We start from the raw sequence: 18,552 nt of genomic DNA, 5'->3' as shown, positions 1-18,552 counted from the left end.
GGAGGATCACTGTGAGTTTGAGGCCAGCCTGGGCTACAAAGTGAGTTCAAAGCCAGCCTGAAATACATAGTGAAAGTCTGTCTCAAAAAGACCAAAAAAAAAAAAAAAAAAAACCAATGAAAACATGAACCGATTTCTACCAAGTAGCGAGATGACTGAATGAATGTGTGTCAGAATCTTTCTGAACCAATTTTCATAATATTGTGTCAGTACAGAGTGAACATGATTTTTAATTGATAGAAATCTAAGTCATTACTTTGCTCCTAAAAAAAAAAAAAACCCCTCATATTATTGTTCCCCTCGGAGAATAAGTGAAGGGTAGTGATAGGCGTGCACAGTTTAGCTGCAAGACTCTCAACAGACATGAAGCCTTAATAATTATTTGAGAAGGTGAGAAGGAGTAGGTGTCAATTATATACGAAACAAATCAAGTTTGCCACACTGTTCTGAGAAGTGTTAATCACAGATTTTGCTTTATTTCAGCTTTCAAATACTATTAAAGAAGTTATGAAATTTTCACGTTTATCAAGTGGGGTAACAGGATTAAGGAATAGACTTAATAGGAATTTATTGTACTTATTATTTCAGTGTATTGCTTGGGAGCCTGACAACTTATCAAGAGACTCTTCTGCCAGCAATCTCATGCTTTCAAGCCAAGTGTCAAAGCCTCTCCACAAGAGATTCCTGGTTCAAAGGCATTTGCTACTATGCATAAAAGATTCCATGAAGCAAATGTTAGGAAAAGATGATTAAGAAGTACATTAAGGCAATGGGAGGAAAAATTGAACAATGACTAGAAGGGAAGATCTGCAGCAGTCCCTAAAGTGGACAGCTGCATGTAGAGCTGTCACGGAACCCTGGAGATCTTATTTAAAAAACCTTAATAGGCAAGCAAAGCAGACAATACGCTTAAGACAATGGAATAACACAGTGAGTAGCTCAGCCTAAAGGATTTTTCTATCAAAGTGTCTTATGTGAAATAATAAACAAATTACTCTCCAATTCATTACAAAAGAAAAACACCACTTTCACTGCAAAATCCAGAAAGTTTAAACCACAAGGCAAATTACAGAACTCGAGAGGATATAATTTGGTGTGTACATATTGAATAATCCTAAAGATCAGAATTATACCTTTAAATATATTTTCTAAAACACATCAGTAGTGTAAGCCTGTTCTCCTAGCACTCTGGTAGGCTTAAAGCAAAAGGAGCAGAAATTCAAGGCCAGCCTGGGCAACTTAGTGAGATCCTGCTCAAAATAAAAATAAGTTACAAGAATTGCGATATACTCTGTCAAGGTCCTGGGTTCACTCTGAGATTTTCACCAGCTTGTATTTTGATTACTTTTTATGCATTATAGTTTTATTTTTGGTTTAATGAATGCCAAATCAAAATATTCGCAGGTCTCATGAACATTCTCTATTAAATTCCCATTGTGATGTAAGAAGCCAGACTGGATCACAGAGGGATATACAGTTTTGATCACAACGGCAGCCAAGCAAAGGACACATTCATTCTAGGTGTTCTTTCAGTTTCTTTTGAAACCATTCGAGAAAGACAGAGAATAGTTTTTCTTTTTTACTCAAAATTTTAACATGGTGATTTTTAAGAACAGCACATTACAATATAACTAAAACTGAAAAACAGAACCCAGTCACAATCATGCAAGAAAATAAGACAGTTGCCCTAGAACCATCCCAAAAAATAATACCAGCTTCAGACAGGTTCTAGCAAATGATCGAAATACAGTTTACCTCCTTCAGCCGCAGAAAGCCAAGATGCCAATGTTTACAGCAAAGCACAAGCTAAGTTTTATAGGTCGACATTAAGGTACCTCTGTAATTTGTCACTTAGTTGTTTAAGAGGAAAATATACATAACTCAATAGATGTCAAATAGGAATTTGATAATGATTTAATATTAGTAATGTTTTGTAAAGGTATGTGAGAAAAAAGAATAGTTTTTTTTCTGAAAGCAACCGAATGCTAAAAGCAAAGTATGCTAATTTTGAGAAAAGGAACGAAGCCAGCAGCCTTCATATCTATTATAAAAATTACTCCAGCCATTATAGCTAGTGTCAGGAGACAACAGAAGTATGCATATTGGGAAAGAAGAGCAAACATTTATGTATAAAGTTGTCTGTCTGAAAGGTCAGGCCTGGTAACTACACTTGGCACAAATAAATGTGGACTAAAATTTAGTAATGGCAAAAGTATTATATTTATGTTCACTCTGAAAAAAAGCCTACACAAAAGCACTAATACTATGCCTTCTACAGAAGCAAAGAATCTAGAACTAAATTCAAGGCCTTGTGGAGCTTCCCACAACATGTTCTTGGGAAACACGACTGCCCGTTTTCCTATCAGAGAAGCTGCCAAGTAGACTGAAATGAATTACACATATGGAAATACATGGAAAACTGGGCTCTCTACGGGGCACTGTGGTGCAGTAGATACAGCAACCAAGTCAAAACTGTGCCTCAGATTTTTAGCCTGGATCCCCTACTCTTCCATTTTGTGTTTTTGGAAATGAAACTGTCTTGGAAGCTCACTACATACTTATTTAAAGGAGGGAATTAAGTACACACACACACACACACACACACACACACACACACACACACACATAGAAGATAACCAATGCTTTATCTTAAAATTCAGTGTTTAAAAAATTTCCAAGTGAGAGTCTGAAGTGAGAAAAATCTTGAATAATATCTCTTGGCCACAAGAAGGAGGTAAACATGATGGCCACTCGGTTTCCCAGAGGCATCAACTCCCACATATCCAGTGCTACAGAACATGCTCTGTGACATCTTCAACTTGGGCTTTGATGAGTGGCATTGCCTCTAACATCTCCCTTTTGAGGTCTGCACCTCTGCTGACATCTCTACAAGATGCCTTGATCAGACACATAATAGATATACTATTTATAAAAAACAGGGTGTTCATTCTCCAAGCAAGATTAGTAAATATTCAACATCAAACACATACTTTCCAAGAACATGAGGGACACTGTCACTTTAAAAAAAGTAATTTTCCTTAGATATATTTCTTGTCTTGGTTCTTCCATAAAAACCTGCCTAGTACACTTCTTTATAAAACTATTAAGAATAAGCATGTACTTAATGGAAAGCAATTCCCATCAAGTCACTATAAAATAGTATTACAGAAATACATGGAGTGCATAGCACAATAATAAGGAAGTTTATGGTTTGTAAAATTATTTTAAAGTGTAAAATGATTAAATATTTAATGCAAAATGCCTGCATCAAATTATGAATTGATTAGTTTTTCAAAATAAACTCAAATATTTGTATACACACACACACAGAAATGACAGACTAAATTAATGAAGCCGCATTCCTTTTATGCAAGGCCAAATGATGCTTCAAAATTATGGGTCCGGTTCAAAAATTTGTTTAATTATAATGATAAAAGACAAAGATAGAGGTCAAAGCTATCATCTGGACAACTCCTCACTGGAAAATACTCTGGTTTTGGACTGCATCTTACAGTAGGATATGTACCTTGCAAGTAGCTGACAAGGTTCTTCCATATCTACAGCTGACAGATTTCTTCTGCCGATGCTTTTACAGTTTAATACATTTCTGTGTATTGTACATGACGAAAAGGAAAACATTCAAGAGTAATAACACAAATAGTTATAATAAAAAAATTGAAAATACTTGCAATAAAAAATTGAAAAATGCATACCTGGATAATCTTCAGATACATGTACTGAGTAGGATACACTGTTAAAAAGAAAAAAGGCTTAAGTTACTGTAACGAAAGTCATACTTTTACAAAAAAAATCCCATGGTACTCATTCATTTACATAGGTGTAACTATAAATGAATTAACATCCAGAACAGATTAGTAATTTGATACAGGAAACTTTAATATTTCAATGAATCTAAGTGGATCTTTCTAGAATAACTGTGAAATTTCTCAAAAGATACATTTTCATATTGATGGAACTTTTCATTTCAGCAATGATTAAAATGTCCTCTTCTGATCATTTATGTAATCAGATTTCCTCCCATTTAATACATTACTCAAAAAAGAGTTTTATTTTATGCATTAACACTGGCCTTGAACTCTCTGTGTAGCCCAGGCTGGCTTAGAACTCATAGCAATCCTCCTGCCTCACCCTCTCCAGGGCTGGCATTACAGGCATGTGCCACCACGTCTGGCTTACTCAGGTTAAAGACTGAGCCAGGCTTGGTAGCGCATGCCTATAACCCAGCACTCAGGAGGCTGAGACAAAAGGATTGTCATAAGCTTGAGGCCATCCTCAGTTACATAGCAAGTTCAAAGCCAGCCTGGATGACATAGCAAGACACTGCTCAAAAAAGCAAGCAAGCAAGCAACACAAAGGCTAAACATTCATTTTTAATATTCTATACTGCTTCCCCTTTTAAAAACTGTCCGTAATTAAAGTACAAAATGACCCATGTGCAACAGATATTCGTCATCAATCTTTCATCACAAATAAACTACCATCAATTCTCAAAAGGAATGAATTGTTTCAAGAACAATTTTTAAATGGCATTTCAATAATTCTAACACTCCTTTCTTAGTAACGCCACTGTTTTTATAAACTTCTCATATGACATGCAGGAGTTTTTCTCACTTATCTACTATTAGCTAGGTTGCCATCTCTTGAAGGCAGGGTCTACGTCTAAGTCTTTTGTAGCACAGTCACCTATTTTACAGCATGACCTGCAGCACATACTCAATAGTTACGTGAACACATCGGTGGAGCAGCTACCAGCCACAGAAAAGTCAAAAAAACACTTTGAGTTCAGCAAAATTATCTGCGTATTGAGATACAGCAATTGATTTTTTGAAGGAACAGGCAGTAGTTTGTATTAAGTATCTTTCAAAAGGGAATCCAACACAATTCAAAAATTGCACAATATATGCACATATGGGAAAATGTAATCTACAAAGAGAAGAGATAGTTAAGTGTTAGAATTCACTTACGGTGACGTTAAAACATTTAAGCAAACATAAAGATGTAAAGGAGAACCCAACCTAAAGAGAATAACAAACACAGAGCATCAAGGATTTGTAGGGCACCAGCACAGAGCAAACATGTATATAGTTGTTTGAAAAGGCCAAAGAGAAAAATGTATTTAAAAAAAAAAACAGGACATAAGAGAGAATTTCCCAATTCAAGTGAAGATCGATGAGTCTCAGAAAACCCCAGAGTAAACAGTAAAAATTATAATTGCTTCAAAGGAAGCTGGTGGAGGCACATTACTTTCAAGGAAATGGTGACAAGAACCAATGTTGTCAAAGGTGGCAGGAGAGAGAAAATTGTCAACCTAGACCCTTGTATTCCACCCATATCGGAAATGAAGACAAAATAAATTTTCAGATAAGGAAAGGTTGTTAAAACTTGTCTGCAGTAGATCTGTCATTTTCTAACCTAAACAGAGTTTACCTGGCTGAATGATAGCAGATGGAAACACAAATATACAAAAGAAATGAAGTACACCACTAACTATACATACATAAAAATCTATTTTCCTATAAGGGCTTTAAAAATATGTAATGACTGTGGGACACAGAACATACACAAACATTACACATGAGCTTTGTAGAATAAAGATGACAAGTGAAATGACCATATACAATCACAAGGTCCTTATACATCATGCCAGCTGGTATATTAACCCCAAATATGGTAACAACTCCAAGTGAAGGCCATATAACGTAATTCCCAGAGCAAAGACCAGCATGCATGCACATAAATGGCTGAAAAAGTCAATGCAGAAGCTGAAATGGATTTAGATATATATAGCCCAAAAGAAAGGAGCTGAAGAAAAAAACAGAAAGGGCAAAGAGAAAACCAATAGTAAATGAAGCCTGAACCTATCCATACTCAATACCGGCATTAAATGTTAATGAAACAGACATTGAATAAAAGGAGAAAAGAGGGAAAAAAGGGAAAAAGGAAGATCCAGTTCTCTGCTGTTTTTTGTATTTCTATTTTTATTTTATTTTTGGTACCAAGGATCAAACTCACAACCTTGCGCTTACCAGGCAAGCGCTTATGCCACTGAACTAACTCCCTGGTCTTTTCCACTGTTTTTTAAGAGACACACATACAATATAAAGACACAGATAGGAAGTAAAGCATGAAAAGGGTCCACCACGCAAATGGCCAAAGAAGATAAAAGAAAAACATACAAAGGGATCATCATTCAGAATGACCTTAGATTGGTTCATCACAAAGAAAGCAGCACGATCATGAATCTGTGTGCACACTAATAATAGTGCTGCAAAATATATGAAGGTAATTGTTCAATTATTAGTTCAAGAAGGACTTTTGATAGCATACAATAAGTCAAACATTGTGTTCATGTCAAATACTAAATATTTAAGTAGAAACAGAAGAGAAAAGCTGGATGTTCGTGACTAATTCAGACAGAAATGAAATATGAAACCTGATGAATATGATGGACAAAGGAATTTGAACATACATGTTAAGCACATGCCATTTTTTTAACTTTTTAATACGTAAATAATATAGATTCTCAGGAAGTTGCAACGTATAATAGTATCTTTCACTGAGTTTCCTCCAATGCTTAAACACTGTATACCTGCAGCAGAATATCAAAGACAGGAAAATGACATCAGTGTAAAGTTGGTGTGGCTTTATGTCATCTTGATACATGTACTATATACACACAACCACAAGTTATGATACAGAACTACTGACTGAAAGATTCCCCTCATGCTTTTAGAGACATGCTTATCTTTCAGCCTAACATTCCTAACACCAGGTAGCCATTAATCATTTACTATCTCTATAATTTTATTATCACAACAGTATCATACAGGGATACAGTATTAACCAGCTCTGTAATTTTATTATCACAACAGGATCATACAGGGATAACTATATTCAAAGTCAGGGGGAGTATTTTGAGAGGAATTAATGGCAGTGTTCTTTTATTATAAATGTTTGAAAATTAAAAACTCCAATATTTAAGGCACAACTCGTATTTTCAAAAAAATTACTCTAGTAGGTGACATTTAGAATCAAAAAAAGAAAAGATCAGATTCAGAAGGTATCATAGCAGTAAAATACATGCAAGCAACTATCAGTGGGAAAGTACCTAATAGGTGCAAAATGGCAGGAACAAATGGCAGATGTTGGACCCTAACCAAGACCCTAGCTTTGGGAATCAGGGCCCCAAATCAAATAACATGAATGAAAGATGAAACACCCTCACCAGTGGCGCCTCGGCCAAGCCAGGGGAAAAATACACTGTGACCCGATATGTATTTTCCCATGATTTTCTCACTTATAAGCAGAACTGTACTATGTAAGCCAAGGATCTAGACTGTCAGGCACCCTTCTGATCTGGCAGAGCTGTGTGACAGAAGCCTGGCATTTGGCCCGAGATTATGCTCAGCGCTAAGCTGAATTCACCCCCAACAGCCTTCCATCTCAACAGCAGTTGGCTTCATTTTTCATTCAACTCAGTGTCTAAATACAAAATGAAGATTTAATTCATTCCTTTGTCTACCTCCACCACGCGAGGTTGTTAGGAGTGCTGAGTAAAATAAACAGCAATCAAACTCTACCTTTGAGGTTTATCAGATCTGTGGCCCAGGGAAAGTTACACACACTTGCTTCAATCGTTCTTCAGCCCATCAGGAAAATGGAAGAATCCCTACCTTCACTGATGAGCCTGCTGCAATGGCTTTAATGGCTTTCCAGGTGTGAGGACCCCAGGACACTCACAGACCCAGAGCAGCAGGTGCTCAGAAATTTTAGTCAGCCCCAGTATAAGCAAGTAAAACAGAAGTCAAATTCTGTGTGAACGAATATTCTTTGGCGTAATCAATTTCCTAAAAAAAATACAAGATATCACATTACCGGGGCTGGGAATTTAGCTCAGCGGCATAAGCGCCTGCTTTGCAAGCAGGCAGTCGTGAGTTCGATCCCTGGTACCGATAAAAATGAAAAAGACAAAAAAAAAAAAAAATAGATATCACATTACCTGTGACCTAACCTAACACTTATGATTTCATTTTATGGTTGTTATCACGCTCATGATAAGGGGAGACATTCCTCTGTGCATGACCATACCTGATGTTTCAAAAACAAAACAGAAAACAAAAGCTCTGCACAGTGATTCATCAGCTTCTAGTGCTACAGCCTTTTCCTGGTAGAGCACCAGGGAGAAAACCACCAGGACTGTAAAATCCTCATCAGTTTCACTTTGTGGCTTACAGAGCTCTAAGGGAAGCAGCCTAGTGCAAGCAGACATGGATGATTACACTAGAGGATCTCATAGGTAAGACCAAAAAAGGGGGGGGGGGGAGGAGATGTACAAAGAGCAAAGCATAAGTAGTTTGAAAAGATTAGTATTGTTATATACAATAAGCACTATAAGGCAGTGAAAACACAGTGAACCTGAGAAGAAAGCAACTTCTGAAGTTCTTGTTAGGGGAAAGGAGTCTGCAATGTTCTGGAAGACTGCACACGATAAGTACATTAGGGAGCTTTGTCAAGAACTCAGGTCAGACAATAAGTGTTCTGTATATATTTATTTGCGTAGCAAATAAGGAAGTGCTAGGGCTTCTTTTAAAAACCCACAGTCTGAAACTGGAATCCATAAATTATTTCTCTGCCCTCCTTAATTTTCAAACCAAGGGTTACTTTCTCTTCTCATTCCTCTGACAACACCTGGCTCAACGCAAGCCCTCCTCTGGAGTTCACAGGTGCAGGCGGTGGGTCTGGAGGAGCCAAGGTGGTGACCAAGCTCTACCTAGTCTTGCATTTTGTTCAAACAGTGTATTTGTTTGCTCCTGTAACTGAACACCTACCGTCACTCCTGTGTTTAACGTCAGTGCTCATTCCTTCAGTATTCTGTTGCCTCCAAAAAGTCTACCAAGAGCTAAGAAGTGATAGTTCAGCTCCACTGTCCCAGTTCTTAAGACATAAGAGCGTTCTTTAAAAATTCTAGGAGCCAGGTGAGGTGGTACGTGCCTGCGATCTCAGCCCAGCCTGGGCAACTTAGTGACTTAGTGAGGCTTTCCATCGAAAAACCTCAGTCTCTCCAGTAGACGTCCGACTCCCTGCTTTTATCTTTCCCAGTTTGATCTGACTTCTTAGAACCGACAGGAAACTACCAAAACAACTCTAGCTACTGACAAGCAGTCGTCCACTCTAGGGAAGATGCCTGTAAGCACAGTCGGTCTCTCTCCACACTCTCCACACTAACAAATCCTGAAACCTGAGAACAGATGAACCATGCCTCACCCCACACAGGCTGGCACTTACTAGAAGAAATGTCAAGCCAGCACTTAGAATTCGGTCTTGCTGGTTCTTCAAGGTGACAAAGAAACTGTCCTACCACCCCTCTCCCTCAGGATCAACTTGCAAGTATCTCAAACCACAAGGTGATGTGGAGAAGGTGAGATGCTGGCAGTGATGCCTTTATCAGATTCCGTTAAATGCCCAAATCATTTGCTTCCATATTCACAATCGTTTTCATTTTCCCAAAACATTTTCTAATCATCCAGGTAAACCCACTTTGCATTGGCAATCCCCACCACCATTAGCTACAATCTTTGTGTTATTTGTCTAGGAACAGGCATCACTAGGGATTCTTCTTTCCTAAAAGTCTGCACACCACCTGTGTCTATACGGAGAATTTTAAGCTGTGCAGACTTCCGTGGCCTCATTCCGCCTCCCTTTATTTCATCAAATTCATGGCTAGTCCTCGGACCTGGACTTCGGGTAGAACTGCTCCTCTCATAAAAGCTCAAAGAGCTGTCCCATTTTCTATCCACAACTTTGATCCTGTTCCAGCACTTTCTGCCTTGTTCTGCTCTCTAATACCCTCCGGCCATGCACTGGCTCTTCACATCTTTCTGGGTCCCCCAGGGCTTCACTGTCACTGTGGACACCCATCTGCTCTCTCTCCATGCCTCCTCACTGCACAGCCCAGGCCTTGGTCCTGCATACTCCGACTGACGCTACAAGCTCCAACCAGTTGATTAAAGCATGTCTGGTGCTCGACTATTAAATGCAGACTCTGATACTGCAGAAAAGGACAATGACACTGAAGCCTGGTGCCACACGGGTACGTGGTATGAAATACCAATTATTACCAACTTCACCCTAAAATCCCAGAATTTGTCCTCCTCATTCTTCCTATTTCTTCCCAGACGTTTTTTTTCCCCCAAATCTTTAGAACTTTCCAAAGCCTAATAACAACCTGTCATTTCACTATCATCAAAATGCTTTATTTCCACATTAAGATAAGAGAGATTACCATATGATTACTCCCATGAGGCATTCCTTTAGTTCTCCCACCAAAAACCACCTACAAATTTAGACAGAACTTCCCTTCCCACACTCAGGAAGAAGGAAATGTCTGTCCTTTTATGTAAGACTAATCCGCCTACTTGCTGTATAGATCTCATAAACCCACACTCCACTTGGGACCTTGTTCCATTAATATGATCCAGCAATTTCACAATTTGAAATCTATCAAAGGTATGGAATTATTGAAGTGAGAAAAAAAATGTAGCCACACAGATACTAGTGGTAGTACCATTTAAGACAAACAAATCAGTTTTTTAAAAATACCAAAAGCACCAAAAATAGGATTATAAATGTATTGCACATATGGAATTATAATACCAGATAACTGTGAAAAAGTCATGGAAGAGAATATTTTTGGACACAGATATTTCTGATACACTAAAACAAATACAATGATTTGGTCAACTGAAACATATTTCCACTGAAAATAAGTAAACACCTATCTACTATAAACATACACCACAGAAGCATAGCTCAGAAGTGGCAAATTTTATCTCATGGTTCGTCTTACTTGAGACAGAAAGATTTACAGATAAAATGAAATAAAAGGGGTAACAGGAGGCAGGGAGGCACATCTTCTACAAACAGCAGGGGAACCAAGGAAAGGAAAAAGAGAGACATTAAGATTCGTTATGCCAGGTACCAACTCCTCATGATGAATGCAATCATTATATACTGCAAACATGGGGTAAAGGATCTAATGAAAATAAAAATTTAAAAAAGAACCAGGAATTTAGCTCAGTAGCACAAGCGTCTGCCTGGCAAGCACAAAGTCATGAGTTTGATTCCCGTTCCAAAACACAAAATTAAAAACAGAAAATAGAAAAATTTAACACTTTTAGTATTTTGATTATTGGATAAAGGAAAACTTTATTCTTCAGGGACACATATCTTATTTCGATCTTCATAACTTTCTGCTGTGTAATATGAAGACATGCAAGTTAGTAATATTTAAGCAGTTCACATACACGGTAGCCCTTCCTCATTAGCACTCTACTTCATTTTAAAGTCAAGCATTTATGAAAGACTAATCTAACCCGTTCTCACAGCTCACCTTGCATACCCCCATTGCAATCTGCCCTCCACCTCTCATTCTCCACCGAAGTTCTGCTTCACCGGTAACCACTGGCCTTTATCCCTCAGTTCCTTTCTTACATGGGCTCTCTGAGGCATCTAACTGAAACCCTCCTTATCTGTGGTCCCTTTTCTGGTTCTTCTCCTGCTTTTAAAGACTCACACTTCAATGCTTTCCAGACCAAGCTTTCTGCCCTTGATTTTCATTGTGAGCAATTCCTACCACATCCATGAGAATCCTACATAAGCAGACAACCCAAGAACTCTGTTCCTCCACATTAAAGATGCACTTTTTTTCTTTTACATTCCCAGTAGGTTACCTCATAAGCAAATTAAAGCAAACACATGCAAAATATAGCTCACAGCCTTCTTTACATTGATTTTACCTCATCAGATTAAGTGCCAAAAGATTAAAGACAAACAACAGCAGTGCCTGCTGTGAGGAGCTATAGATCTTTGTCCCATCAGGACACAAATTCTTTGACCACAAGCTGTAGGGAAATTATGAAGTTTCAATTCAGGTCTCAGGAGAGCTTGACAAGGACCATTTCTAAAGAGGTGATGCTAATGACTTGTTTCCAAGAAACACAGATGAATTCTACATGGTAAAATTCTGAATCTTTGGGGTGTCTTCTAAGGTTCATCAAGATCCCACCTGTAACTGCCTTTAAAGTCCAAATCCCTGCACCCCCACGCCTCTAAAACTCCAATTTGAGCCATTCCTGGAAGGAGGGAGGGAGGGATGGAGAGAAAGGGGAAACAAGAACTGAAATGTATTATGTGTACACACCAATTTCCCACAGTGAGTATAATCATTATGTACTGCAAACATGTATTAACATAAATTTTTTAAAAGTAAATCTCCAGGAAAAGTTCCTCAAGAACTTTTAACAAGCAAGACAAACAAGAAGTTCCTTCTCTTACATAATCACTTCAACCTGACCTTAACTGTCCCCCAGACTGAAGGGACAGAACCAAGGCCTTCATCCTCAAATTCTCAGGGGTCAGAGACAGTAATTTAGCAGTCTACACATAATTTCTGAAAATGAATGAATCCCTTTTTTTCCAAAATTACATGATGAGAACACTGTAACGGTTCCTGACCGAATGTGTGGTACGTGGTAAAGTGTTCAAAATGTGATAAAGGTGACCAAAGGCTGGCACCCCAATAGGGCACCACACATGTACACATCAACACACAAAGTGAGTCCCAAGCCCTCTGTCACGCCTTCACTCGCCCTTACCGTGGGCTTGGACCGCTCAGGTCACATGTATTCTCTGCATTTTTCATTTCAAGTCTATGTAAGAAGCTGATAGATGCATCATTACCATTTCTGATAATAAGAATTAAAATTCAATGGCTCAAGATCTCTGAGATATTCCAAAAAGTGGACACCATCAGTTATTTTCCATAAAAAAGTAGAAAAGTACCCATTTCAAAATGTCTACAGATTTACCTGTCAGGAGCGTGCTGCACCTAGAAGCTTTTATTTAACCTATTCCCAACTTTGAAAATACAAGGGAAGGAATGTCAGCTGTCTGAAACAGAAAAGGGGAGCGTAATGAAAAACAAAGAGCGTGTTTCAACATCACATATTCCAAGCAAGGAATCGTCACAGTTAATTCAAGCCATTTAATTGACAGCCATGCATGTATCTGCCTGCCTTTCTTCAGAGCCGTCCCATTCAACAGGAACACAAGGGAACCAAGTTATCATTCCAGAAAAGCAAAACACGTCCTTAGCACCAATGACATATATTAACTAACACAGGACACTTGACAAAAGAGTGAAAATATTTGTTCAACAAATGTTAAGATAATTTCTCAATAGTATACATCTGCACTCTCAAAACTATTTGGATAATTCTTTAAAGTTACATTTTGAGCAAGTGAAGTTAACAAGATCAAAAGTGTTTCTCTTGCTTCTTTAGTTTTAGACAAGGCGTCAAGCCAAGAACTTCTGTGCTTAAATATTGTAGCACAGGTCAAATGCTGTGAGACTGCTAAATAAGTCATCTTCTTAATAGCACTGAGCTTCAGAAAACTAAGTCTGATCTTAATTAATTAGCATTAGTGCATACTTCATGTATGTTTTTTTAAATTAGCATTTTTTTCTTTTATGTTGCTTTAGGTCATGCAAAAGTCAACAGTATATTTAAATGAAGTTCTACTTTTCTCATTTGCTAATTATAATGAAAAATAAAAAGCAGACACAAATATAATTTCGTTAGATATAAATAGAAGATAGAACATAAAATCACCAACACTGAAACATCCAATAAACTATTTAAGCCATATACTAAATAGTTATCATCCCCGAATTTTTTCTAAAAGGTTAATAATATCTGGATATTTCTTTTCCGCAGTTGCAACTATTAGTAATTTAACATTCTTTTGATAAATACTAACATTAAGAAGCCTTTACTTTTTACATCTGATTTTAAGTTACAAGTGGTTATAAAAAGTTTAACACTGAGCCAGGGGGTTTAGCTCAGCGGCAGAAGTGCCTGCCTGGCAAGTGCAAGGTCATGAGTTCGATCCCTGGTACCAAAAAAAAAGTTTAAGTGCTACATATGATTAACACAAATATCTAGACAGAACATTGAATGACTGATAATTCTATAAGCTGAAGTAAAGCACAGAAACAAGTGTTAAGAAAACATTAGAAACATTCAGAGGTAACTATAATTGGTAGTACATGTGATACCAACCACCATGACTTTCTCAATTACTTAAGGTACTTAAGTTCTTCCCAAGGTAACTTCTCATGGAATATCACACATAATTTTCAACTGCAATGTATGATTTCTGCAGGATCCTACCCATCTACTGGTCTCACTATAGCTTACTTACATCATCACCCTACATGCTCTATGCTCCAATCAAAAACCTCTCCCCTCACGTCGGACACGCCATGTTCCCTCTGCGTGGAATTCATATTCTCCCTCTCTCCTCTCTCCTCGCTCTTCTCCCCTCTCCCTCCTCCCTCTTTCTTCTCTTTCCTCTCCCTTCTCCCCATTTTGTCCCCATTTTGGGACCCTTCAGATCCCAATTTAACGGTCATCTCCTAGGAAAGGCTGAGGCCCCCCTCGGATTTTACTACAGAGTGGGTATACACCCATCAGCATGACACATTAACATTCGTTTCCTCCACTAACTCTGTAGGAGTAGGCAGCACCTGTGTCCTTCCCCTGGCACCTCCAAAAACCAATAGGGACAGCAACCAATAGGGACACTACGAGTACCTAGTATCTCTCAAAATTATTTTACAGATAAGAACTAGTTTATAGCATGAAAAGCACAGGAGAAAAAGCGCAAACTTTAGAACACAACAAGTTCGAATGGACTTCTTCATTTGCCATGTATGCCAACCTGAGAAAGCTAACCTAGTACGCCCTCAGCTGCTAATTCCGTTAGGTAACGTCTACTTTCTGGTATTGTCAGAAGGATTTCACAGAAGATAGTGTGTAGAATAAGCAGCTTTCATAATGAAAGATGATCGATAAAAATGATTTCCCAACTACTCCCCCAATATCGAATAAGTAGGAGCACATTAATCAGTAATGAACTTTAACAAGGCCTCCTCTGTGATCGTTACACTGCTTGCATGCCTGCATTATATGAAACCCTTCCTAACCCCTGTTGGAAAGAAGAGCTCAATGAATAACCAATCAGAATAACCAACCCTCTTTATATGGCAGAAGAGTTGCACGGGCCATGTGTTCCACACTTAGCCCCAATGGCTGGTTCAGGGTGATCCTTTCAGAGTGAAGCCTGGACACTTATTTAATGGTTATGAAAACTCACTTACCTTGCCAGATGACAATGAGGAGGAGTACAGCCCTAGTTTCCTCTAGAGGCCTCCTAACGCCCATGTGAAAATTGGTCTGACACAAAGTAGAGCTCAGAAAATTTCAAAAACTCAGAGCCCTGATTATACTACATCTATATCTCATTATCAATATTTTATTAAAGAAAACTTTCCTTTCGTTGTTTACTCTAGCATAAAATCTTTTGTTCTCTATAACTAAAATCATTCTAACCTTACAGAAATATATTTCAACTTCTACAAATTAATGTTTTAAAACAAGCTTAACCATACAGTTTTGCTTTATAGAGAATCACTATAGCAATTTACTTAGCATTGAGAAACTTTAAGAAAATTATGACCTAAAAATAATTGTAAATGAAAAAATGCAACTGCGTAGAAAAAAAATGCAAGGGCATAAGCTTTATTCTTCTGTATGCCAAAGATAAGGTCGTTTTCTTTATGGGTTCACTTTTTTTCCACTATTTAAACTCTATTTTGATGTTTCATAAGACACTGCTTTATTATTTCGCCTAAATACTGTAACTATGCAAGTTACATCTGCAAAGTCATAGCCCCACCTACTGCTTTTTTCTTGTTTGGGCTTTTGTTTAACAGTGGGGTTGGAAGGGGGAATCCTGTATTGCAGCCTTTGGGAAGAGAACAACTAAACAGAGGAGTGGTCACACTTTCAGACTCCAGGGAGGTATTTCTAAGGGCTTAGAAAATCAATTAGGTTTTCAATATGCATTAAGCTTCTGAAAAATACTTTATTCTCATAAGATTAATACAAAAAGTGTAATTATTTGGAAACAAGGAAACTTTAAATCTGATTTATCGTAGACACAAAATAAATTGATTACCATTTAGTTAGCAAGTTATAAAGTTATATAAACTTTATGTAATCCGTATTTTTGGAAATTTTAGTTATGTCTAACTTTTCAAAAACCCAGAAGTATTATAAACAAATATCACTTCTATAAAATTGACTTAATCAGCTTAACCTCTAAATTAATCTGAAAGACTTTAATTTATGAATTATAGACCTTCTTTACCCCCTCAAAGTTATAAACATCTAAGATAGCCATGATTTGATTTTACAAAAGAAAAAAAAAAGCCAATTTAACAAAGCAAAATTGCAATAGTAGTTTTAAGTATATATCTAAACAAAACACTACATGGTAGCTTTTTCATGAAGAAACAGACCACTGACCCAAGATTCAATGAAGGAAGAATTATAGAGGACTTAATTAATGACAGTGGGACAGCCACTTGTGCTAATTTGTTTAGATATTGCTGGCGCTGTTCCTATATCCTGTTTTTTATTAGGTACAGGAAGAAGCCCCATAATTTACTTTGTTTTTAAGCTATTCTGCCTAAGTTTTTGGATACAGTTTTCACAAACTAAAATGGAACATTATGAAACATCTGATTTTCAGTGATTATTTCAGAAATTCCAAGTGAGTGTGCTTATTTTTCAAGGCAATACAGTTACTGTCATAGATTCACAAAGATCACATCATCCTTTTATTCAAGGGTATCATTGGGTGATCAAATCTATAACCAACAATATTCACACAGTATGACTTTAATGCAATCAAGAATGACAAGAAATTAAGGATCAAGGAATGATTTTACATTGTAACTAATATCTACAAACATCTCCCAAGAAAATGGCTTAGTAACTAGCCAACAGCTTCCTTGACCAGCTAGCAGGCCAGGAAATTTGGAAACCTCAACTGGACAAAAATTCATCCAATTATTCTTAAGATAAATAAAATTTGGTAGAGAGGGTTTCATGCTTTTGTTACATAAGTAATTGGTTTTTAAAATTTAATCCAAGACTTCCTAAGAAAATAAGGAGAGATAAATTAATTCTGCTGCTTTGCACGATAATTCTTGGTTCTAGATTTAGACTCCTAGGGCTGCTTAACACATTCTCAGCACTTCCCCCCCCCCTTTTATTAATAAATGAACAATTATCTTTCAGAGAGAGTCATGATCACAGGAGAGAAACTGTTAAGAAAAAACTGTAAAAAGCTTCAAAATGGGCAAAAAAATCTTAGGCATTTTGGCATTGGAATATTGGGCATAAGCAGCAGAAAAGTGGTAACAATACAAATAATGATTCTGTTAGGGCATTACAAAGCAATGTATCTCAGTAAATAGCTCACCTTCAATTCTCAGCTGAAACCTGTTAGTATCCAAACATAGGTAAACAAGGTCTATAACTCATAAATTAAAGTCTTCTTTCAGATTAGTTTAAAGGTTAAACTGATTAAGTCAATTTTATAGAAGTGATATTTGTTTATAATATTTCTGGGTTTTTGAAAAGTTAGAAATAACTAAAATTTCCAAAAATATGGATTGCATAAACAATAGCACAAGCGCCATAAAGATGCTGAAACTCATAAAAGAGATGTAAAACTAATGATGTCAATATCCCGTTTCTTTTTAAAATAAATGCATATGCACAGAAAAGTGTTTCTAAAGGTATGTGTCACTGTGGAACTGGTGCAGAATTTGGGAGCTTGTTCTTATAACTGGTGGTGTTTGCTTTTTCTTTTTTTCTTGAGTATATTGAATTAATAGAAATAAAAATACATAGGTAAAACTCAGTACATGTACTTCAAGAACTGCATTTCATAATTCAAACTACAGTGTGCAGAATGACATCTACCCTTTGTCTCCAGCCCTACTTAGTCCTTACATACTAATTTACACTGCTACTGTCTTAATCCCTTCATTCCAGCCTCCAACCCAGCCTCCAACCTGACTTAGACCAGGGGGAGGCCCCTTAGTAAACACTGTCCCACCCCAGCCCTCCTGAAACTCTTTGCACTTGTAACCTGGATGACGATCAGATTAATGTTTCTCTCCCCCACTAGCTCTAATTTTTCTCTGTATCTCATTCACTGTTGTATCCCAAATGCTCAATATGCATGTAGGTTATAAAATAAAGATGTTTCCCTTTATATTTTTCTTTCTAGCTATCTATCATCTACCTTCCTTCTTTGCCTATTTTATTGTTTTGTTTTGGGTTTTTTTGGGGGTGGCACACGGAGGGGCAATGGGGTACCAGGAATTGAGCTCAGGGCTTCGCTCCTACCAGCTAGGTGCTGCACTGCTGAGCCACATCCCCAACCCGTCCTGCCATGTATGATGCATTACGGTAGAATAAAAAGTACAGTATGTCTTATCAAAGAGAAACAACCAAAATCCAATTAATTTGTCTTTTATTCTGATTTTGAAAGATGGGTATCATTCATGGGAACTTATTTTCAACATATATAATGTGTTAAGGGACATAATTC

At 37.3% G+C, this 18,552-nt stretch overlaps 1 protein-coding gene across 5 annotated transcripts in view; it reads right to left on the bottom strand.

The window, feature by feature from the left end:
- The window catches only part of Parp8 (poly(ADP-ribose) polymerase family member 8), a 177,383-nt gene that overhangs the window by 75,499 nt on the left and 83,332 nt on the right, over positions 1 to 18,552 (bottom strand). For all 5 annotated transcript variants that reach the window (XM_063258129.1, XM_063258127.1, XM_063258128.1 and 2 more), the window contains one exon: positions 3,714 to 3,751. In XM_063258129.1, the coding sequence (XP_063114199.1) occupies positions 3,714 to 3,751 (38 nt within the window). The remainder of the gene's footprint in view (positions 1 to 3,713; positions 3,752 to 18,552) is intronic.

Source organism: Cavia porcellus, unplaced genomic scaffold (assembly GCF_034190915.1).
Source record: "Cavia porcellus strain 051 isolate PalLab524CR breed Dunkin Hartley unplaced genomic scaffold, mCavPor4.1 scaffold_11, whole genome shotgun sequence".
Taxonomy (NCBI): Eukaryota; Metazoa; Chordata; class Mammalia; order Rodentia; family Caviidae; genus Cavia; species Cavia porcellus.
Note: the sequence above shows the minus strand (reverse complement) of the source record. Positions and strands in the feature narration are given on the sequence as shown.